General features: G+C 46.8%; 1 protein-coding gene, 1 non-coding gene and 1 pseudogene across 2 annotated transcripts; 2 read left to right on the top strand and 1 right to left on the bottom strand.

Annotated features, from left to right (window-relative positions):
• Positions 1–3,272: 3,272 nt before the first annotated feature.
• Positions 3,273–3,391, bottom strand: LOC142862884 (5S ribosomal RNA). The gene has a single exon (XR_012913845.1). It is a non-coding gene; the product is annotated as a 5S ribosomal RNA (ribosomal RNA).
• Positions 3,392–8,915: 5,524 nt separating this feature from the next.
• On the top strand, positions 8,916–19,165 carry LOC105876223 (uncharacterized). The gene is given in 2 exon segments (XM_075995597.1): positions 8,916–8,932; positions 17,254–19,165. A coding segment is annotated over 1 exon segment (1,236 nt). The 5' UTR covers positions 8,916–8,932; positions 17,254–17,540; the 3' UTR covers positions 18,777–19,165.
• Positions 19,166–22,952: 3,787 nt separating this feature from the next.
• LOC142862944 (uncharacterized) lies at positions 22,953–23,071 on the top strand (annotated as a pseudogene).
• The last annotated feature ends 1,061 nt before the right edge of the window (positions 23,072–24,132 follow it).

Raw genomic sequence — 24,132 nt, 5'->3', positions numbered from 1 at the left:
CCTCGGGGCACCTCCCTGTGCACAGATCCGAGCCGCGCGGCAGGCGCCATATTGCCTCCTTCTCCCCTCCCCCTTCCCGATCCGCGGCTGCCAAGGGAGACAGTATAGCCACCAGCCGGAGGCATCTCCAGGGAATGGGACCTTCCCTTTGGGGGCCCTTCAGCTGACTAAGGAGTGCTCAGACTGTGAGCTCCCTACCAGCCAACCCTCCCAGGTGCTGCTGGCCTGGCGACTCCAGGAGAATGGGGCAGATCCTGAGGCTGAGAGACATCGACCCAGCTTGAGATCCCCGTGGGTGAAGTAGGACGGGCACTCCTCTCCCTGTTAGGGTCAGGGATTGAATTCCAGGGCCCAGAGGTCAGACCTGCAGACCAGATCCTTTGTACCCAGGTCTTGCATTACCCCAGGGCACAGAAGGGATATTTGTGAATGAGCCCGCTAAAGTGTGTGTGCCTTCAGGGGTGGATCAGCATGCTTGAGGGCAACCCTTCTCCCATGGGAGGGCCATGTGCCCAGCCCAAGCTGCGATCCTGTGCAGGGAACCTCCCAGCCTGCATGACAGTCAGGGGAGACCCGCTGGTGTGAGATCCTTCCTGGTGGCAAAGGCTCAGGAGAAGCTGCGGAGTTGGGGAGGGTGGAAAGGAGTGAGGCCCACTTCAGACTGTGGGTCTCAGACAGCCCCACCCCCACATGCAGACTCTCTGACTGAGCAGGGCCATTCCAGCCCCTCCCTGACAGCTTTTCCCAGAAGCAGAGAACAGATTTTTGACCCCTGCTAACAGCATTAGTGGTGCTCGAGGGTGGGCTTACCCAACCCAGCTCTGCCCAGACTCATTACCAGACCTGCCGTCACTGAGGTGGAGAATAAGGACACACTTGGAAGTCCCAGGGCCCCACCCATGTGAGACACATGAGTACCTCTCCAGATGATCAAGAGCTTGTTATAGGACCCAAAAACAACAGTGTACCTGGCTCCTCCTAGCAAGCACCACCTACTGACAGGGAGGTCATTCTGCATACCCTTTTACAGCATCTACTGACTCATCATACAGGGTGTGCTCACTCACAAACATCACCTGTTGGCTCAGAGACTAAACAGGGCATGTCATTATCCAAACAAAAGCCTAAAGGTAAGAAGCAACAACTGATGCAGATGGGAAGAAATCAGTGAAAGAACTCTGGAAATATGAAGACTCAAATGGAAAGCACATCCCAAAGAGGAACACCAGCCCCTTAGAAATAGACATCAACCAAAATCAGACCACTAAAATGACAGAAGAATTTTGAACATGGATTGTAAGAAAATTCAATGGCTTACAAGAAAAACTGGATAGCCTGTTTTGGTTACTGTAGACTTATAATAATAATAAAAAAAAGAAAAAAGAAAGAAAAACTGGATAGCCAACACAAAGAAACCACAAAAAGATGCGAGCACCTAGAAGAAAATTTCACTAAAGAAATTGAAATAATAAAGAAAAATCAAACCAAACTCCTGGAAATGAAGAATCGATTCAAGGAACTACAATACACAGTGGAAAGCCTCAAGAACAAGGGTAGATCAAACAGAAGAAAGACTCTCAGAGATTTAAAATAACACCTTCCAATTAAATAAGTCAGTCACAGAGAAAGAGCAGAGAAAGAAAGAAAAGAGAAAGCTTACAAGAGATGTGGGATTATGTGAAACCTAATGTGAGGGTTATAGAAGTACATTGAATATATGCTTGCTTTTCTCTGAAAAGTGAAACTGTTTAGAGTTTCCTGTGAATCGCACATAAGAAACAGTAAATACTTTCATAAAGAAGTTCCAAACGCAAATATTTACAATGACTTACACAAAGAAGTGAGAAATTGCATTGATAACACGCATGCTTTTCTCTGAGAACTGAAGCAGTGTGCAGAGATTCCTAGAAAACGCGTAAGATACAATAAGTTATTTCATAAAGAACTTCCAAAGGTAAATATTTACACAAAGAAGCGACAAAGTGCGTTAATTACACACTTGCTTTTCTCTGAGAACTGAAGCAGTGTTTATAGGTTCTAGTCAAATTTGCATAACAAACATAAAGTTCTTTCTAAAGAAGTTCCATATGTAACCCTAACCCTAACCCAAAACACTAACCCCAACACTATCCTAGAAGTACATTGAATATACGCTTGCTTTTCTCTGAAAAGTGAAACAGTGTTTAGAGTTTCCTATGAATCGCATGTAAGAAACCGTAAATACTTTCATAAAGAAGTTCCAAATGCAAATATATAGAGTGACTTACACAAAGCAGCAAGAAATTATATTGATAACACACTTGCATTGATAACACAATTTGATTGTACACTCTGAGAACTGAAGCAGTATGTAGAGTTTCCTAGAAAACACACACAGGAGATACGTTATTTCATAAAGAACTTCTAAAGGTAAATACAGTGACTTACACAAAGAAGCGACAAAGTGTGTTGATTAACACTTGCTCTTCTCTGAGAACTGAAGCAGTGTTTATACTTTCTGGTCAAATTTGCATATCAAACATAAAGCTCTTCCTAAAGAAGTTCCACATGCAAGCCTAACCCTAACCTTAACCCCCAGGCCACGGTGTGGTGTGGAGGGTGTTTGGCCCTGGGCCAGGACAAGGAGGCAGGGCGTTGGGGCTGGCCCTTCACCCCGAGGTCCTGAGGATGTGCAGCCCCGTGTCTGGGGAGGTGTGTTCTGCCCCAATTCCTGTTGGGCGAGCCTGCAGCGGTGGCACCATGAGGCCCAGCGCTGGCTCTCCTGTTGCTTGGGCGGGTGGGGGTTGGAATGGGTTGCCAAGGGTTGTGTGGCTGATGGGTAAATTGGTTTTGGGGTGGCCTGAGACTTGCTGAGTGCGTGCACGGGTCTGTCCCTCGGGAGCCCTGGCGACAAGCTTGCCCATCGTGAGGCCTGGTACTGAGGCCCAGGGGTGTGGTGGAGACCAAGTAGGTGGGCTGGGGGTCCGGGAGCCAAAGGGGTGGATTTCTGCCATGGGCTGGTCCCCACCTGGTGCGGGGAATGTCCCAGAGTGTGGGAAGAGACCCAGCAGGCAGGGAAGGATCTGCCCTCCCCGCCTGGTGTGCACCCAGGGCTGGGGCGTTGCTGTGAAGGGGAAGGGTTGGGATGCCATCTATGTTGCCATGCGGCGGTGAAGTAGCGTGGGACAAGACTAGGCCATGGGGCAGGATCTAGCTCCAGGGACTGGGGCGGGTGCAGAGGGGCCTCCCAGGCCTGCCGCACTCCCAGGAAGCCCACAGAAAAAGAGGCAAAAAGCCTACAGCACCTGGTATTCCCAGGTGGTCTCCCATCCAAGTAGTAACCAGGCCCGACCCTGCTTAGCTTCCGAGATCAGACGAGATGGGGCGCGTTCAGGGTGGTGTGGCCGTAGACAGCAGAGGGCACCCCTGACCGCCTCAAGAGACCATGCTGCTACGTGGCCCAGCGCCTGGTCCCACCCATGGTCCATGCCAGTGCTAACCCAGGGCATTGAGTTCCTGGCCCCAGGCCCACAGACTCCGTGGGACGGGGGTGCTGGGCTGGGCGGGCTGCCCCCACACACGATGCGCCCCCACGGGTGGACCCACCAAGGTGGAGACTTTCCACCCCCCCTCCTCTCCTCGCCTGGCCTCCTTCACCCACACTCGGCCCCACTCCCCCCCCCAGGGCCCCGACTGCGCACGGGGGCTCGCCCTTTGCACCTGGGGCTTCTCTCCCACACAACGCCTTTCAGCTGCGCCCCCGCCCTGCGGGCTGCGCTTATTAGCCTGAGCCAGGGCTGGGGCACAGCGCATGGGGGACGGGAGAGAGTGTAGGTACCTGGGGATGTGTGTGATTGGGGTGGGGCACTAAAAAATCAGTCCCCTCCATCTCCCACCTCAGGAAAACCCCCAAGCCCTTGGAGAACTGCCAGCGCTGCTACTGTGGGGGCCGGGACCTTACTCTGTGTCCTCCTGTGGCCCAGTCTAAGGGGGCTGGGGTGCTAAACAGATCCCCTTAGGAGGGAGGCAGAAAGGGCCTAGGCCTCGCTGGGGATGGATTGGACCCCAACCACCCTGGGTGTGGACTTGTTAAAAATTTGTGATTAGATATTTGATTCGAGGTTCATTTAGGTCATTTCACTAATGAATGGACAGTAAAGGATTTCATAATATATTTGTGAGGGTGGCAACTGAAAGAGAATTTTAAAACTGACAAAATAGGTGAGGGAAGGTATAGGAAATTTCAAAATCTCATAAAGAAGTCTTTCTTGAAATGGAAAAAGCAAACAAACAAACAAGCAAACAATAACACTGGTACCCTGGATAAGAGTCTGCTAATTAGAGAAAGTACCCTGAGAAGGTTCACCTGAGGGTCATGAATGGCATTCAGAAGAATGAGGCCTGCACTCTGTGAAAAAGACACCTGCACTCGGATGTTTATGGCAGCACAATTCACAATTGCAAAGCTGTGGAAGCAACTCAAGTGCCCATCAATACATGAGTGGATTAATAAAATGTGGTACATGTATACATGGAGTACTATTCAGCTATGAGGAACAGCGGCGAGAGGGCAACTCTTGTGTTTTCCTGGCCGGAGCTGGAACCCGTTCTATTAAGCGAAGTATCCCAAGAATGGACAAATAAGCACCACCTGTGCTCACCAGCAAATTGGTACGAACGGATCAACACCTAAGTGGACACAGAGGGTTAACATTTATCGGGTGTCGGGCAGGTGGGGGAGGGATGGGCATACACATCCATTGTGAATATGATGAGCTGGGGGATGGGCGCACTTGAAGGTCTGACTCGCGGGGGGAGGGGGAAAGGGCAATATACCTAACCTTAATATGTATGCTGGAAAAAAATCAGAGATAAATAAATAAGTCAAGAAAAGTAAAATGAGGCCTGTCGAGCAGGTCTGGGTGTGACTCTGGATCCCCAAACATCCAGTGCCACCACCAGAGATTCCTACAGATACTCATATAACCCTAAAAGCAACAGGACAAGTTCTGGTCACATACTCCCCAAAATGACATTCCAACATTATTCTTGAACTCTCTCCCTTCTCAGACTGTCTCCCCTCTCCAGTGTGTGGGTTCACACAGACCAGACCTTTGGCCTGAGACCTCACAGTCCTGATGCCACGCATGCTGCCGCGTGGCAGTGTTGCAGCTTGGGACAAGAGGGGGCCATGGTGCAGGCTGGGGCGCCAGGCACCGTGGCAGGCACTTATGATGAGGGTGACACCCCCCAGACCCCTGCCATGCTCCCAGAAAGGGGGCAGAAAAAGGCAAAAGCCTACGGCACCACCGATCTCCCACCAAGTACTAACGAGATCCGACCCTGCTTAGCTTCGGAGATCAGACGAGATGGGGCGCGTTCGGGGTGGTGTGGCCGTGGACGGCGGAGGGCGCCCCTGCCCCGCTCAAGAAGCCGAGCCTCTCTGCGCTTCCCTGTGCCTAGTCCTGCTCACGGCCCTGCGGCAGCGCTAAACATGGGTATTGAGTTCCCGGCCCAGGGTCCACAGTTTCCACAGGACAGGGGTGCTGGGCGGGGCAGGCGGCCCCCCCAACAAAAGATACGCCCCCATGGGTGGCCACAAGAGGAAGGGGATTTCTAGTTAGGTTTAGGGTGAAGGTTACGTATGGAACTTCTTTAGAAACAACTTTAGGTTTGTTATTCCAGTTTGTCTGGATACTATAAACCCAAGAGCAGGTATGTACTCAGTGCACTTTGTCATTTCTTTGTGTAAGTCACTGTAAAAATTTCCCTTTGGAACTTCTTTATGAAATAACATTGTTTTCATATGTTTTTTTCTAGACAACTATACAAACTCAGTTTTCAAAGAAAAACAAGTGTGTTAATGCAATTTCTCACTTCTTTGTATAAGTCACTGTAAATATTTGCACTTGGAGGGTCTTATGAAAGTATTTACTGTTTTTAATGTATGAATCACAGGAAACTCTAAACACAGTTTCACTTTTCAGAGAAAAGCAAGCGTATATTCAATGTACTTCCAGGATAGTGTGGTTAGGGTTAGGGTTTTTCCCTTAGGGTTAGAGTTTTGTGCTAGGGTTACAGTTAGGGTTAGGATTTTGATTCAGGATTTGGATTAGGGTGGCTTATGGAACTTCTGTAGACACAACTGTAGGTTTGTCATGTGAATTTGCCTGTATACTATAAACACTGCTTAAGTTCTCAGAGAAAATGAAATGTGTACTCAATGCACTTTGTTGCTCTTTTGTGTAAGTCAGTATACATATTTGCCTTTTGAAGTTCTTTTTGAAATACCTTATTGTATTTATGAGTGTTTTTCGGAAACTCTACCATCTTCTTCAGTTCTCAGAGAAAAGCAAGTGTGTTATCAATGCAATTTCTCGCATATTTCTGTAAGTCACTCTAAATATTTGTGCTTGTAACTTCTTTATGAAAGTAGTTACTGTTTCTTGTGTTTGATTAACAGGAAACTCTAAGCACAGTTACACTTTTCAGAGAAAAGAAAACGTATATTCAATGTACTGTAGAATAGTGTTAGTGTTAGGGTTTCCCCTTAGTGTTAGTGGTAGGGTTAGTGTTTCCCATTAGGGTAAGGGTTAGGGTTAGAGTTTCGAATTAGGGTTATGGATAGTGTTTCTTTTTTTTTTTTTTTTTGAGACAGAGTCTCGCTTTGTTGCCCAGGCTAGAGTGAGTGCCGTGGCGTCAGCCTAGCTCACAGCAACCTCAAACTCCTGGGCTCGAGTGATCCTTCTGCCTCAGCCTCCGGGGTAGCTGGGACTACAGGCATGGGCCACCATACCCGGCTAATTTTTTATATATATATCAGTTGGCCAATTAATTTCTTTCTATTTATAGTAGAGACGGGGTCTCGCTCTTGCTCAGGCTGGTTTTGAACTCCTGACCTTGAGCAATCCGCCCGCCTCGGCCTCCCAAGAGCTAGGATTACAGGCGTGAGCCACAGCGCCCGGCCATGGATAGTGTTTCTAATGGAACTTCTGTAGAAACAACCTTGTATTTGTTATGTGAATTCACCTGGATACCATGAACACTGCTTAAGTTCTCAGGGATAAGTAAGTGTGTACCCAATGCACTTTGTCGCTTCTTTGTGTAAACCACTGTAAATGTTACCCAATGGAAGTTCTTTTGAAATAGCTTCTTGTATTTATGAGTGTTTTCTAGGGAACTCTACAAAATTCTTCAGTCTCAGCGTAAGCAAGTGTGTTATTAATGCAATTTTTCATTTCTTTGTGTAAGTCACTGTAAATGTTTCAGCTTGCTACTTCTTTATGAAAGTATTTATTTGTTACTTCTTTATGAAAGAATTTCTTATGTGAAATTCTCCGGAAACTCTAAACACAGTTTCACTTTTCAGATAAAAGCAAGTGTATATTCAATGTACATTTAGGATAGTGTTAGAATTAGGATTTTGCCTTAGGGATAGAGTTGGAATTTCATGTAATGGATAGGTTTAGGGTCAGGATTTTTCATTAGTGTTAGCGTTAGGGTTGCATATGGAACTTCTGTAGAAACAAGGTCATGTTTGCTGTGCGAGTTTGTCTGGGTAGATAAACCGCTTCAGTTCTCAGAGAGCAGGTCTCTGCCCTTTGTCGTTTTTGGGTAAGTCACTGTAAATATTTCACTTTGGAAGTTCAATATGAAATAAATTGTATTTATGTGTGTTTTCTAGGAATCTCTACAAACTTGTTCAGTTCTCAGAGAATAGCTAGTATGTTATCTAGGTGATTTCTCGCTTCTTTGTGTAAGTCACTGTAAACACTTGCGCTTGTAACTTCTTTATTAAAGTATTTACTGTTTGTTGTGTGCGATTATCAGGTAACTCTAAACACAGTTTCGGTTTTCAGAGAAAACTAAGTGTATATTCAATGTACTTCTAGGATAGTCTTAGGGTTAGGGTTAGGTTTTAGCATTAGGGTTAGGGTTACAGTTCCACACTAGGGTTAGGGTTAGGGGTTTGGGAAGGGCTATGGTTAGGGTTAGCGTTGCATATAAAGCTTCTTTAGAAAGAACATTATGTTTTTTGTATGAATAGACCCGAAACTATATATACTGCATCGGTTCTCAGAGAAAAGCACATTGGTACTGAATACAGTTTGTCACTTCCTTGTGTAAGTAATTGTAAATATGTATCTTTGGAATATCTTTATGATGTAACTTATTGTAACTGTGTTTTTTTACGAAATTCCTCACACTGCTTCTGTTCTCCGAGAAAAGGAAGCATGTAATTAACGCACACTGTTGTTTCTCTGTATAAGTCAATGTCGACAATTACCTTTGGCCCGATTATAGGTGGTGTGATGATACACAACACAGAATAACGACACAGACACTCACGTACATGACAATCACTCGAGTGACCAATGCATCGGTCGCTTTATTTTTATACCCTCCAAACCCAAGATTAGTTCCTTGTACATGAGCATCTGAGCATAGCAGTGATGTCCGTCAATTCTGGAGTTGTTTCAAAAGGGAACAATTTCCCATGGTCTCAGACCTCAAAATGGTTACTAAAGTTAAGGTGCTGGACAGAGCTCAAAAGCCAAGGCCGAGATAGGCAACATAAAACAATGCAGCCATTTGAAGTGCTTCTTGGTCCCAATCCCAGGTGACAGCTCCTCCCTGGCCCCCACGGTTGTGCATGTTTTAGGTCGCCCCCCCATGGGTAGTCTTACCCGTCATTGACGACCAACCATCAAGCATGGGCCAATTCTTGGGAGAGTTCTTGTTCTCTTGGCCTCCAGACTCCCACCGCGGTGGCCCTCCGTGTGGGAGTTGGGAACCTATGCTTATGTGCAACAACTCCGGCTTCTCATCAAGTCACCAGGCGGCGACCATGTCTGAAGAACATGCTGACTACCGCTGCGTCAGGCAGCACGCGGGCATCACGGACTGCAGTGAGTGATTAGCATAAGGCGCAACGCCAGCATCGGCCCCGACAGTAAGTACCCTATGCGTGTTTTTAGCAAACTTTACATACCTTCATTTCTTAGAGTAAAGCAACTGTGTTATCAATGCAATTTCTCACTTCTTTTTGTAAGTGTTTGCATTTGGAACTTCTTTAGGAAAGTATACGCGGTTACTCATGTGTGATTCACAGGAAAGCAGAGACACCTTCACTTTCAGAGATAAGCAAGCATGTGTTCAAGGTACATCTAGGGTAGTGTTGGGGTCAGGGTTTTGGCTTAGGGCTACTGTTAGGGTTTCAAGGTAGGCATAGGGTTAAGGTTAGGTTTAGGGTTAGGGTTTCGGCCCAGGTATACGGTTAGGGTTAGCGTTTCGGCCTGACCTAGGGTTAGGGTTAGGCTTTTTAGCTAAGATTAGGTTTAGGGTTAGGGATACGTATGCAACTACTTTAGAAATAACATTATATTTGATGTGCGAATGTGACCAGACACTATATGTACTGCCTTCTCTCTCTGATAAACGTATATTTATAATCAACGCACTCTGTCACTTCTATTGGTAAGTAGCTGTAAATATGTATCTTTTGAATATCTTCATTTTTTAAGTTGTAATTTTGGGGTGTTTTCTAGGAAACTGTACATACTGCTGCAGTTCTCAGAGTAAAGCAAGTGTGTATATATTGAACTTCTAGAATAGTGTTATGGTTACTATTACTGTTTCGGGTTAGGTTAGTGTTAGGGTTTCGTGCTAGGGTTATGTTATGGTTTGGGTTTTGGGGTGAGGGTTAGGGTTATATTTAGGCTGAGCATAGTGTTAGCTTTACGATTTTGAGCTACGGTTAGGGTTAGTGTTGTATATGCAACTTCTTTAGAAAGAACATTACATTTATTGTGCGAATATGACCAGAAACTGTAATATCTGCGTCAATTCTTAGAATAATGGAAGTTTGTAATCAATGCCCTTTTCCACTTCTTTTGTACCTCTAAATATGTTTCTTTGGAACGTCTTTATGGTATAACTTATTGTAACTTACGTGTTTTTTCTAGGAAACACTACCCAGTGCTTCAGTTCTTAGTGAAAAGGAACTGTGCAATTAATGCACATTGTCACTTCTTTGTGTTAGTCACTGTAAATATGAACTTTAGTTAGTTGTTTATTAAATAACTCATTGTATACTATGCGTGTTTTTGGACACTACACACTGCTTCATTTTTCAGAGTAAATCCATTGTTCAATGTACCTCTCGTATAGTGTTGGGGTTAGGGGTTCGGCTTAGAGTTACTGTTAGTGTTTCCAGCTAGACAGAGTTATGGTTATGGTAATGTTTTCACGTTAGGGTTAGGTTTAGGGTTTCGGCCTGGGTTTAGGTTTAGGGTTAGGATTTTGGATTAGGCCTAGGCTTAGGGTTACGGTTTTGGACTAAGCCTAGGCTTAGGGTAAGGGTTTTTGGCTAGGATTCGATTTAATATCAGGGCTGCTTATACAACTTCTTTACAGATAACATTATATTTGATGTATGAACGTGACTGGAAATTATATACAATTCATCTGTTTTCATAGTAAAACATGTTTGTAGTCAAGGTTCTTTTCCCCTTCCTTCTGTAGGTAACTGAAAATATGTATCTTTGGAATATCATTATTATATAACTTAACTTTGTGTTTTCTAGGAAACTCTACACAGTGCAATAGTTTTAGGGAAAAGCCAGTGTGTAACAGACGTTGTCGCTTTTTTGTGTAAGTCACTGTAAAAATTTACCTTTGGATGTTATTTATTGAATAACTTATAGTACCTTATAAGTGTTTTGTAGGAAACTTTACACACTGGTTCATTTGTCAAAGAAAAGCAACTGTGTTATCAATGCAATTACTCACTTCCTTGTGTAAGTGACTAAATGTTTGCATTTGGAATTTCTTTATAAAAGTCTATGCGTATACTTATGAGCGATTGACCGATAACTAGAAACACTGTTTCACTTTCAGAGAAAAGCAAGCGTATATTTAATGTACTTCTAGGATAGTGTTATGGTTGTGGTTAGGTTTTTGGCGTAGGTTTAGTGTTAAGGTTTTGCCCTAGTGTTAGGGGTAGGCTTAGGGTTAGGGGTTTGCCTTAGGGTTAAAGTTAGGATTAGGGTTTCGGGCTAGTGCGGGGGTGAGGGTTAGGGTTTTCAGCTAGGATTAAGATTAGTTTTAGGGTTCATATAGTAATTCTTTACAACTTACATTATGTTAGGTGTACAAATGTGACCGGAGACTATATACACTTCTACAGTTCTCAGTGAAAAGTGTTTTTGTAATCAACCTAATTTTTCAGTTGTCTAATAATTGTAAATATGCCTCTTTGGAATATCTTTGTTTTATAACTTATTGTACTAAGGAGTGTGTTCTAGGACTCTACACTGCTTTACTTCTCAAAGAAAAGCAAGAGTGTAATAAACGCACATTTTCGCTTCTTTGTGTAAATCACTATAAATATTTACCTTTGTCAGTTATTTTGAGATAACATCGTACTCTATTGGTGTTTTTAGAACACGTTACACAACTTCATTTCTTAGAGGAAAACAACTGTGTTATTAATGCAATTTCTCACTTTATTGTAAGTCACTCTAAATGTTTGCATTTTGAACTTCTTTATGAAAGTATACTTGGTGATTTACGTGTGATTCACCGGAAACTAGAAACAGTATTTCACTCTCAGAAAATAGCAAGTGTATGTGCAATGTACATCTATGATAGGGTTAGGGTTAGGGTTTCAGCTTAGGGTGATTGTTAGGGTTTCGAGGTATGCATAGGGTTAGGGTTAGCGTTAAATTTTCCCATTATTTTTATGGTTCGGGTTTTGGCTTAGGGATATGTTTTGGGTTAGGATTTTTAGCTAGTATTCTGTTTAGGTTCAGGGTTGGTTATGCAACTTCTTTAGAAATAACATATTTTATGTTCGAATGTGACCAGACACTTTATACACTGAATCCGTTCTCAGAGAAAGGCATGTTTATAATCAATGCACTTTGTCACTTCTTTTGTAAGTCACTGTATATATATATATTTGGAATATCTTTATAATATAACTTGTAACTTATGGATGTTTTCTACGAAACTCTACAGACAGCTTTATTTTCATTTATTTATTTATTTTTTGAGACAGTCTCGCTTGGTAGCCCAGGCTATAGTGAATGCCCTGGCGTCTACCTAGCTCCCAGCAACCTCAGACTCCTGGAATCAAGCAATCCATTTGCCTCAGTCTCCTGGACAGCTGGGACTACAGGCATGTGCCCCGATGCCCAGCTAAATTTTTCTATATATGTGAGTTGGTCAATTAACTTCTTTATATTTACAATAGAGACAGTGTTTCACTCTTGCTCAGGGATTTTTTGAACTCCTGACCTAGAGCAATCCGACCGCCTTGGCGTCCCAGAGTGCTAGGATTACAGGCATTAGCCACCGTGTCCGGACTACACACTGCTTTAGTTCTCCAAGAAAAGCCATTGTGTTATTAACGCACCTTGTCTCTTTTTTGTGAAAGTCTGTAAATAATATTAACCTTTGGAAATTCTTTTTGAAATAAGTTATTGTACCTTATGCCTGTTTTCTGGAAAACTCTACACACTGCTTAATTTCTCAGGGAAAAGCAATTATGTAAATGTAATTTCTCCCTTCTTTGTGTCAGTCACTGTAAATGATTGCATTTGGAATTTCCTTTTGAAAGTATATGCTGGTACTTATGTGTGATTCACAGGAAATTAGAAAATGTTTATTTTTCAGAGAAAAGCAAGCATATTATATACAATGCACTTCTAGGCTAGTGTTAGTGTTAGGGTTTTGGCTTTGGATTAGGGTTAGGGTTTTGCTATAGGGTTGGGGTTAGTGTTTTATATTAGAGTTAGTGTTAGGGTTAATGTTTCAGGCTAGGAATAGGATTAGGGTTAGTGTTTATGTCAGGGTTAGGGTTAGGATTTTTGAGCTAGGGTTAGGGTTTGGGTTAAGTTTTCATATGGAACTTCTTTAGAGAGGACATTATGTTTGTTGTATTAACGTGACGTGAAACTATATACTTTGGTTCTGTTGTCAGGGAAATGCAAGTTTGCAATCAGGGCACTTTGTCACTTCTTTCAGTTCGTAACTGTAAATATGTATCCTTGGAATATCTATATGATATAACTTAATGTAGGTTTGGCCGTTTTCCAGGCTGCTGTACACACTGCTTCGGTCTTCAGAGTAGAGCATATGTGCAATGAACGCACACTCTCCCGTGTCAGTTAAGTCACTGTAAATATTTACTTCTGGAATTTATTTATGTAATAACATTGTACCTTATGCATGTTTTGTATAAAACTACACACTGCTGCATTTCTCAGAGAAAAGCAACTATATTACCAATGCAATTTCACACTTCTTTGTGTACATTACTCTAAAGTTTGTATTTGGAACTTCCTTGTGAAAGTAAATACTGTTACTTATGTGAAATTCCCAGGAAACTAGAAACACTGTTTAACTTTCAGAGAAAAGGAAGAGTATATTCAATGCATTTTAAGGCTAGTTTTCTGGTTAGGGTTTCAGCTTTCGTTTAGTGTTAGATTCTCCCGCTAGGGTTATGGTTAGGGTTAGGGTTTCGTTTCGGGTTAGTGTTAGGGTTGTTTTGGACTAGGTATATAGGATTAGAGCTAGTGTGTAGGTCATGGCTAGGGTAGGGTTAGGGTGTTTGAACTAGGGTTAGGTTTAAGGTTATGGTTCTTAATGTTATTGTTGTACATGGATCTTCTTACAAAGAGCATTATGTTAGTTGGTCGTATGTGACGTGAAAATGTAAACACTACTTCAGTTGTCAGAAAAAAGCAAATTTGTAATCCATGGGCTTGTCACCTCTTTTTTTTAAGTGTCTGTAATTATGTATCTCTGAAATATGTTTATGATATATCTTAATGTAACTTTGGGTTGTGTTTTAGGAAACTATAGACTGTTTCAGATCTCAGAGAAATGCAGGTGTGTAATTCACTCACATTGTTGCTCTTCGTGTAAGTCACTGTCAATATTCATCTTTGAAAGTTTTATATGTATTAACATGTACCTTATGCATGTTTTCTATGAACCCCTACATAGTGCTTCATTCCACAGAAAAAGCATCTTTGTTAGCAATGAGAAATATCTCACTTCTTTGTGTAAATCAATTTATATATTTGTATCTGGAAATTTTTAATGAAAGTATATATTGCTGTTATGTGCGATACACAGGAAGTTAGAAACATTGTTTAACTCTAACAGAAAAGCAAGAATATATTCAATTGTTTTCTAAGTTAATGTTAGTGTGATGGTTTTTGCTTTGCGTTAGTATTAGGGTTAAGGTTAGTGTTACGGTTTGGCCCTAGGGATAGTGTTAGGGTTAGGGTTTCATGTTAGGATTAGGGCTGGTGTTAGGGTATCGGGCCAACTATTGGAGTAGTATTAGGATTTGGGTAGGGCTGTGGTTATGGTTAAGGTTTTTAGCTAGGGTTAGGGTTAGGGTTACTGTTGCATAGGAACCTTTTTAGAGAAAAAGTTTTGTTTTTTGTATGAATATGACGAGAAACTATAAACACTGGGCCAGTTTGTTGGAAAGCTAGTTTGCAATCAGTCCACTCTGTCACTTTTTTCTCTAAGTAACTGTAAATATGTATCTCTGCAATATCTTGATATAACTTATTGTAACCCTTCGGTGTTTCGTATGAATCTCTACACACTTCTTTTCTCATAGGAAAGCACCTGTGTTATCAAAGCAATTTGTCCCTTCTTTGTGTAAATTACTCAAAATGTTTGTATTCTGGACTATCTTATGAATGTATATACTGTTACTTATCAGCGCTTCACAGCTAACTAGAAACATTGTTTACTTTCAAAGGAAATGAATCGTATATGCAACGCACTTCTAGGCTATTGTAAAGGTTAGTATTTCAGCTTTTGGTTAAGATCAGAGTTTTGCGATAGGGTTATAGTTAGGGTTAGAGTTTCAGGTTAGGGATATGATTAGGCTTAGTGCTTAGATCATGCCATGGATTTTGGTATAATGTTATGGCCTGCTTTAGGTTTAGCGTTACACTTAGGTTTGCATATGGAATTTCTTTAGAAAGAACATTATGTTTGTTGTAGGAATGTGACATGAAACTATAAACATGGGTTGTCAGGGAAATGCAAGATTGTAATCAATGTGCTTGGACACTGACTGTCAATATATATGTTTAGAATATCTTTATGATATATGTCATTGCAACTTTGAGTTGTTTTCCAAGGATCTCTACACCCGGCATGAGTTCCCAGAGAAAAACAAGTTTGTATATTACGCACCGTGTTGCCTCTTCACATAAGTAAGTCACTGTAAATATTTATCATTGGAGGTTATTTATGTAATAACACAGTACATCATGCATGTATTCTACGAAAATCTACACACTGGTTCATTCCTCAGAGAAAAGCACCTGTGTTCAATGCTATTTCTCACTTATTTAAGTCACTCTACATATTTGAATTTGGGACATCCTTATGCAAGTATATACTGTTATTTGTGATATACAGGAAACTAGAAATACTTTAACTTCCGAGTAAAGCAAGCGTATATTCAGTGAACATGTAGGCTAATGTTAGGGTTATTGTTCGCGCTAGGTTTAGGGTTAGGGTTAAGGTTTCGTGTTATAGTTAGTGTTGTGGTTAGGGTTTCGAGTTAGGGTTAGTGTTTTGGGCTAGGAATACAATTAGGGTTAGAGTTTGGGGAAGGGATAGGGTTAGGGTTAGTCTTTTTAGCTATGGTTATGGTGAGCGTTAGTGTTGCATATGGAACGTCTTTAAAAAGAACACTGCTGTATGAATGTGACTTCAAAGTATAAACACTGGTTCAGTTTTCTGGGAAAGCAAGTTTGTAATCAATGCAGTTTGTCGCTTCTTTCTGTAAGTAACAGTAAATATGTAACTTTCGAATATCTTTATGATATAACATTGTAACTTTGGGTTTTTTTCTAGGAAACTCTACAGACCACTTCAGTTATCATAAAAAAGCAAGTGTGTAATTAACGCACACTGTTGCTTCTTTGTGTAATCACTGGACATATTTACCTTTGGAAGTTATTTATGTGAAAACTTATTGTCCCATTGCGTGTTTTCTGTGAAACTCTGCACACTGCTTCATTTCTCAGGGAAAAAGTTATGTTATTAATACAATTTCCCACTTCGTGTAAATCTAAATCTATGCGATTGGAACTTCCTTATGAAAGTATATACTGTTACATGTGTAATTCACAGGAAACTAAAAACACTTTAACTTTCAGAGAAAAGCAAGCGTATATTCAATGCACGTCTAGGCTAGTGTTAGGGTTACGGTAAGGAATTTGCGTTACGATTTGGGTTAAGGTTAAGTTGTAAGATCAGGTATAGGATTATTGTTAGGCTTTTAGCAGGGCTATGGTTAGGGTTAAGGTTTTAAGCTAAGGTTATTATTAGGGTAAGGTTGCATATGGAAATTATATAGAAATAAGACTATGTCTGTTGTAGGGATTTGACATGAAACTATAAACACTGAATCAGTTTCAAGGTAAAACAAAGTTATTAATCAATTCACTTTGTCACTTCTTTTTGTAAGTTAACTGTAAATATGAATCTTTGGAATATCTATGATATAACTTATTTTTGGGGGGTTTCATTTTAGGAAACTATGCACAATTATGCAAGTTTTCAGAGAAAAGTAAGTTTGTAACTAACGCACATTGTCAGTCCTTTGGGTTTGTCACTGTAAATATTTAACTTTGGAAATTATTTGTGGAATAAATTATTGTACCTTATTCGTGTTCTATAAAACTCTACATACTGTTACATGGCTCAGAGTAAAGCTACTGTGTTATCAATGTGATTTCTAATTTCTTTGTGTAAATCACTCTAAATTTTTGCATTTGTGAATTGTGTATGAAAGTATATACTGTTACTTATGAACTATTCACAGGAAACTAGAAACTGTTTAACTTTCAGAGTACAGTGAACCTATATTCAATGCACTTCTAGGGTAGTGTTAAGGTTAGTGTTAGGGTTAGTGTTTCACCTTGGTTAGTTTTAGGGTTAGCGTTTTGTGTTAAGATTAGGTTCGGGTTAGCGTTAGTGTTAGGGTTTCGGGCTAGGGATAGGATTAGGGTTAGGGATTTTGCAGGGCTATGGTTAAGGTTACAATATTTGAGCTAATTTCAGGGTTATGCTATGGTTATGGTTATGGCTAGCGTTGCATATGGAGCTTCTATGGATAAAACATTATGTTTGCTCTACAAATGTGACTTTAAACTATTACACTCGTTCAGTTGTCAGGGAAAGCAAGTTAGTAATCAACTCATTTTTTCACTTGTTTCTGTGAAGTATCTTCACACTTCTTCACTACTCTGGTTGGAGGCCCAGAGTACGTGCACTGCCTGCTGCCACCCCTGGAGTCGCTAGCCACGGTGGAGGAGAAGGTGGTACGTGAGAAGGCAGTGGAGTCCTTGAGGGCCATCTCGCATGAGCACTCGCCCTCTGACCTGGAGGCCCATTTTGTACCACTGGTGAAGCGTCTGGCGGGTGGCGACTGTTTCACCTCCCGCACCTCAGCCTGTGGCAATGCGGAACTTCGACAGTATTTCCGGAACCTGTGCTCAGATGACACTCTCATGGTGCGGCGGGCCGCAGCCTCCAGGCTGGGGGAGTTCGCCAAGGTGCTGGAGCTGGACAATGTTAAGAGTGAGATCACCCCCGTGTTCTCCAACCTAGCCTCTGACGAGCAGGACTCGGTGCAGCTGCCGGCAGTGGAGGCGTGCGTGAACGTCACCCAGCTCCTGCCCCAGGAGGGTCTGGAGGCTTTGGTGATGCCCACCCTACGCCAGGCTGCCGAAGACAAGTCCTGGCGCGTCCGTTACATGGTGGCTGACAAGTTCACAGAGCTCCAGAAAGCAGTGGGGCCTGAGAGCACCAAGACAGACCTGGTCCCTGCCTTCCAGAACCTGATGAAGGACTGTGAGGCCGAGGTGAGGGCCGCAGCCTCCCACAAGGTCAAAGAGTTCTGTGAAAATCTGTCAGCTGACTGTCGGGAGACTGTGATCATGACCCAGATCTTGCCCTGCATCAAGGAGCTGGTGTCAGATGCTAACCAACATGTCGAGTCAGCCCTGGCCTCAGTCGTCATGGGCCTCTCTCCCATCCTGGGCAAAGATAACACCATTGAGCACCTCTTGCCCCTCTTCCTGGCTCAGCTGAAGGATGAGTGCCCTGAGCTGCGATTGAACATCATCTCCAACCTGGACCGTGTGAACGAGGTGATTGGCATCCGGCAGCTGTCCCAGTCCCTGCTCCCTGCCATCGTGGAGCTGGCTGAGGATGCTAAGTGGCGGGTGCGGTTGGCCATCATAGAGTACATGCCCCTGCTGGCTGGACAGCTGGGTGTGGAGTTCTTTGATGAGAAACTCAACTCCTTGTTCATGGCCTGGCTGGTGGATCATGTCTATGCCATCCGTGAGGCGGCCACCAGCAACCTGAAGAAACTGGTGGAGAAGTTTGGGAAGGAGTGAGCCCATGCCACCATCATCCCCAAAGTCTTGGCCATGTCTGGAGACCCCATCTACTTGCACCGCATGACTACACTCTTCTGCATCAATGTGCTGTCTGAAGTCTGTGGGCAGGACATCACCACCAAGCACATGCTGCCCACAGTCCTGCGTATGGCTGGAGACCCAGTTGCCAATGTCCATGTCTTCAACGTGGCCAAGTCCCTGCAGAAGATTGTTCCCTTCCTGGACAACAGCACCCTGCAGAGTGAAGTCAAGCCTATCCTAGGGAAGCTGACCCAGGACCAGGATGTGGATGTCAAGTACTTTGCCCAGGAGGCACTGACTGTTCTGTCTCTGGCCTGATGCTGCAAGAGGAGCCAACTCTGGTGTTCACCCTTCAGCTGTCCCCAAGTCCTCCCTCGAGGAGGCAATGGGGACCTTGGCTATCTCTCCCTGTGCATGGTCTGACCCCAGGCCCCTTCCCCTGCACGGTTCGTCCTCTCCCCAGCCTGGGAAGACTGCTCCTGACCACATCCCTGGGGCTGGGAGAGCATGAGGGTGGGAAAGGATGGTGACCCTGGAGGCACTCTGCCCATGTTGGGGAAAGACGTGAGCATCCCAGGTCATTGGTTCCTGCTGCTGTAATGAGGATGCCCTCCCCCATCTACTTCTCCACCTCCCTTTCTCCCCTCTCAGTGGTTTTTTGTGTCAACTGTGTCGTTTTTATTTTATTCCTTTTTTTTTTTGCCCTATTCACAGAGAAATAAAGGTCTAGAAATGAAAAAACAAAAAAAAGAGTAAAGAAGTATCTTTTGCATATTTTTATAATATAATGTAGTGTAACTTGGGTTATTTTTGCTGTGTCCACTCACCCACGGGAGAAGGGCATGCAGGGAGCTGTGTGGATCAGGCTGTGTCCACACACTCATGGGAGACGGGCAGTTAAGGTGCTGTGTGGATCAGGCTGTGTCCACTCACCCACGGGAGACGAGCAGGCAGGTCGCTGTGTGGAAATGGCTATGTCCACTCACCCACGGGAGACGGGCAGGTAGTGTGCTGTGTGGAACTAGCTGTGTCCATTCATCCACGGGAGACGGGCAGTCAAGGTGCTGTGTGGATTGGCTGTGTCCACTCACCCACGGGAGATGGGCAGGTAGGGCGCTGTGTGGAACTGGGTGTGTCCACTCACCCACCGGAGACGGGCAGGCAGGGAGCTGTGTTGAACTGGCTGTGTCCACTCACCCACCGGAGATGGGCAGGTAGGGTACTGTGTGGATCTGGCTGTGTCCACACACCCATGGGAGACGGGCAGGCAGGGCACTGTGTGGATCTGGCAGTGTCCACACACGCACGGGAGACGGGCAGGCAGGGCGCACTGTGGAACTGGCTGTGTCCACTCACCCACGGGAGATGGGCAGGCAGGGCACTGTGTGGATATGGCTGTGTCCACACACCCATGGAAGACGGACAGGCTGGGCGCTGTGTGGAACTGTCTGTGTCCACACACCCACGGGAGACGGGCAGCCAGGGCGCTGTATGGAACTGGCTGTGTCCACTCACCCACGGGAGATGGGCAGGCAGGGCGTAGTGTGGAACTGGCTGTGTCCACACACTCAGGGAAGACGGGCAGGCAGGGTGCTGTGTGGAACTGGCTGTGTCCACACACCCATGGGAGACAGGCAGACAGGGCACTGTGTGGATCAGGCTGGGTCCACTCACCCACGGGAGAGGGGCAGGCAGGGCGCTGTCTGGATCTGGCTGTGTCCACACACCAATTAAATACGGGCAGGCAGGACGCTGTGTTGATCTGGCTGTGTCCACTCACCCACGGGAGATGGGCAGGCAGGGCGCACTGTGGAACTGGCTGTGTCCACACACTCACGGAAGACGGGCAGGCAGGGTGCTGTGTGGAACTGGCTGTGTCCACACACCCATCGGAGACTGGCAGACAGGGCACTGTGTGGATCAGGCTGGGTCCACTCACCCACGGGTGATGGGCAGGCAGGGCGCTGCGTGGATCTTGCTGTGTCCACACACCAACGGGAGATAGGCAGGCAGAGCGGTGTGTGGAATGGTCTATGTCCACTGAGCCATGGGAGACGGACAGGCAGGATGCTGTGTGGATCTGGCTGTGTCCACTCACCCACGAGAGATGGGCAGGTAGGCCGGGGTATGGAACTGGCTATGTCCATACACTCACGGGTGAGTGGGAGGCAGGGTGCTGCGTGGATCTAGCTGTGTCCACACATCCACAGGAAAAGGGCAGGCAGTGCGCTGTGTGGAACTGGCTGTGCCCACACACCCACGGGTGACAGGCAGGCAGGGCGCTGCGTGGATCTTGTTGTGTCCACACACCCACGGGAGATGGGCAGGCAGAGCACTGTCTGGAACGGGCTGTGTCCACTCACTGAGAGGACAAGGGCAGGCAGGGCCTTGTGTGGAACTGGCTTTGTCCACCCACCCACGGGAGACGGGTAGGCAGGGCGCCGTGTGGAACTGGCTGTGTACACTCACCCAATGGAGACGGGCAGTCAGGGTGCTGTGTGGATCTGGCTGTGTCCACACTCCCATGGGAGACGAGCAGGAAAGGTGCTGTGTGGATCTGGCTGTGTCCACACTCCCATGGGAGACGAGCAGGAAAGGTGCTGTGTGGATCTGGCTGTGTCCACACTCCCATGGGAGACGGGCAGGAAAGGTGCTGTGTGGATCTGGCTGTGTCCACACTCCCATGGGAGACGGGCAGGCAGGGCACTGTGTGGAACTGGCTGTGTCCACACACCTACCGGAGGCGGGCAGGTAGGGCAGGGTGTGGAACTGGCTGTGTCAACACACTAACGGGAGAGTGGCAGGCAGGGCGCTCTGAGGATCTGGCTGTGTCCAGTCACCCACTGGAGTCGGGCATGTAAGGCGCTGTGTGGATCTGGCTGTGTCCACACACCCACGGGAGACGGGCATGTAGGGCGCTGTTTTGATCTGGCTGTGTCCACTAACGCACGGGAGACGGGCAGGCCGAGCGCTTGCGGAACTGGCTGTGCGCAGTCAGTCACGGGAGAAGAGCTGGCCGGTAGCTGTGTGGATCTGGCTGTGTCCAGTCACCCACGGGAGAAGAGCAGGTAGGGCAGGCTGTGGAACTGGCTGTGTCCACACACTCACAGGAGAGTGGCAGATGGTGCTCTGTGGATCTGGGTGTGTCCACTAACCCAGGGGACACGGGCAGGCAGGGGGCAGTGTGGAACTCGCTATGTCCACTCATGAAACGGAGACGGGCAGGTAGGGCGCTGTGTGGATCTGGCTGTGTCCACACACCCACGGGAGACGGGTAGGTAGGGCGCTATGTGGATCTGGCTGTGTCCACACACATACGGGATAGTGGCAGGCAGGGTGCTGTCTGGAACGGGCCGTGTCCACTCACCCACGGGAGACGGGCAGGCATGGCGCTGTGTGGATCTGACTGTGTGCACTCACCCACGGGGGATGGGCAGGTGCGGCGCTGTGTGGAATTGGCTTTCTCTACTCACCCACCGGAGACGGGCAGGTAGGGTGCCGTGTTGAACTGGGTGTGACTACGAAACCAGGAAGGACGTGTAGGCAGGGTGCTGTGTGGAACTCGCTGTGTCCACTCACCAAACGGAGACGCGCAGGTAGGGCGCTGTGTGGATCTGGCTGTGTCCACTCAGGCACGGGATCCGGGCAGGCCGGGCGCAGTGTGGATCTGGCTGTGTCCACTCAGGCACGGGATCCGGGCAGGCCGGGCGCAGTGTGGATCTGGCTGTGTCCAGTCACCCACAGGAGATGGGCCGGTAGGTCGGGGTGTTGAACTTGCTGTGCCCACACACTCACGGGAGCATGGCAGGTAGGGCGCTGTGTAGAACTGGCTGTCTCCACTCAAACAATGGAGACAGGCAGGCAGGGCGCTGTGTGAAACTGGCTGTGGCCACTCACCTTCAGGAGATAGGCAGGTAGGGCGCTCTGGGGACCTGGCTGTGTCCACTCAGCCACCGTAGACTGGTAGGTATTCATTTACCTCTCATGTTGTTCCAGCGTATTGTGGGGGCACCAATGTTAAGGTCGGGTACATTGCCCTCTCCCACCCTCCCCCGAGGGTAGTTGGGGTCCAATCCAGCCCCGGCCAGGCCAGGCCCAGGCCCCTTGGACTGGGCCACAGGAGGACACAGAGCAGGGTCCCGGCCCCACGCAGTCAGCGGCCGCGGCGACGCGCTGGGGGTGGGGGCGGGTAGGTGAAGGAGGCGAGGTGAGGAGAGGAGGGGGGCTGGAAGGTCTCCACCTTGGCGGGTCCAGCCGTGGAGGCGCATCGTGTCTGTGTGTGTGTGTGTGTGTGTGTGTGTGTGTGTGTGTGTGTGTGTGTGTGTGTGTGTAGACAGCCCCCCACCCCACCCCGCCCCGCCCCGTCCCTCACCTCAGTCCTCCGGAGTCCGCCCGACCGGGCCGGCGAACTCCACAGGCCCGGCGCGGGTCAGCGCTATCGCGGGGAAGCGCGGTGAGGCTGGCCTCTTGAGCGGGGCAGGGGCGCCCTCCGCGGTCTACGGCCACACCACCCCGAACGCGCCCCATCTCGTCTGCTCTCAGAAGCTAAGCAGCGTCGGGCCTGGTTAGTACTTGGATGGGAGACCGCCTGGGAATCCCGGGTGCCCTAGGCTTTTTTTTTTTTTTTTTTTTTTTGCCTGTTGCTCTGTCCCCTTGCTGGGAGCGCGGCGGCGGGGCGGCCGTCCGGCGGATCACCCCCACCCTCAGCGCCCGCCGCGGTGCCTGCCGCCCCAGCCCGCACCGTGGGGCCTCCTCTTGTCCCAAGCCGGGACACCGCCGCCACGGGGCAGCATGCGTGCCATCTGGACTGTCAGGTCTCAGACCAAAGGTCTGGTCTGTGGGAACCGCCACGCTGGAGGAAACCTTGAGAGTCTGAGAGGGGAGGGGGTTCCGGAAGGATTCCAGGATGTCACTTTGAGCGAGTATGTGACCAGAACTCGTCCCGTTGCTTTTGGGGTTCTATGGGCTACACGCAGGAATCTCTGGTGGTGGCACTGGAGGTTGGGGGATCCGGAGTCACACCCAGACCTGCTCGACAAGCCTCCTTTTACTTTTCTTTTCGGATTCATTTTCTTAGAAAGTGTCTCTTATCTCTATGATTGCATTTTCTTTTCTCTCTCTTTTCAAGCAGATGATGGGAGTACAAGTATTGAGGTGACATGTGTTGCCCGTGCCCCCCTCCCCCCTGTCTCCTTATTTATTTCTCATTTTCTCCCAGCGTATTGTGGGGGTACCAATGTTCAGGTCGGGTGCATTGCTCTTTCCCCGCCTCCCCCCTCGGGTCAGAGCTTCAAGTGCGCCCATCCCCCAGTCGGTGCGCACCCACCCCCTCCCTAATGGATGTGTATGCCCACCCCCTCCCCACGCCCGCCCGACACCCACCCGATGAAGGTGATTCCTCGCTGTCCACTTAGGTGTCCATCCGTTCGTACCAATTTGCCGGTGAGCGCGCGCACGTGGTGCTCGTGTGTCCGTTCTTGGGATACCTGGCCTACTGGAACGGGTTCCAGCTCTGGCCAGGAGAACACGAGAGGCGCCCTCTCACCGCTGCTCCTCATAGCCGAATGGCACTCCGTGGTGTCCACGCGCCGCATGTTATTAATGCACTCCTGGATGGATGGGCACTCGGGTCGCTTCCACATCTTTGCGATTGTGAATTGTGCCCTAACTGTCA

Source organism: Microcebus murinus, chromosome 20 (genome assembly GCF_040939455.1).
Source record: "Microcebus murinus isolate Inina chromosome 20, M.murinus_Inina_mat1.0, whole genome shotgun sequence".
Classification (NCBI taxonomy): domain Eukaryota; kingdom Metazoa; phylum Chordata; class Mammalia; order Primates; family Cheirogaleidae; genus Microcebus; species Microcebus murinus.
The sequence above is the reverse complement of the archived record's forward strand: the minus strand, read 5'-3'. Positions and strand labels throughout refer to the sequence as shown.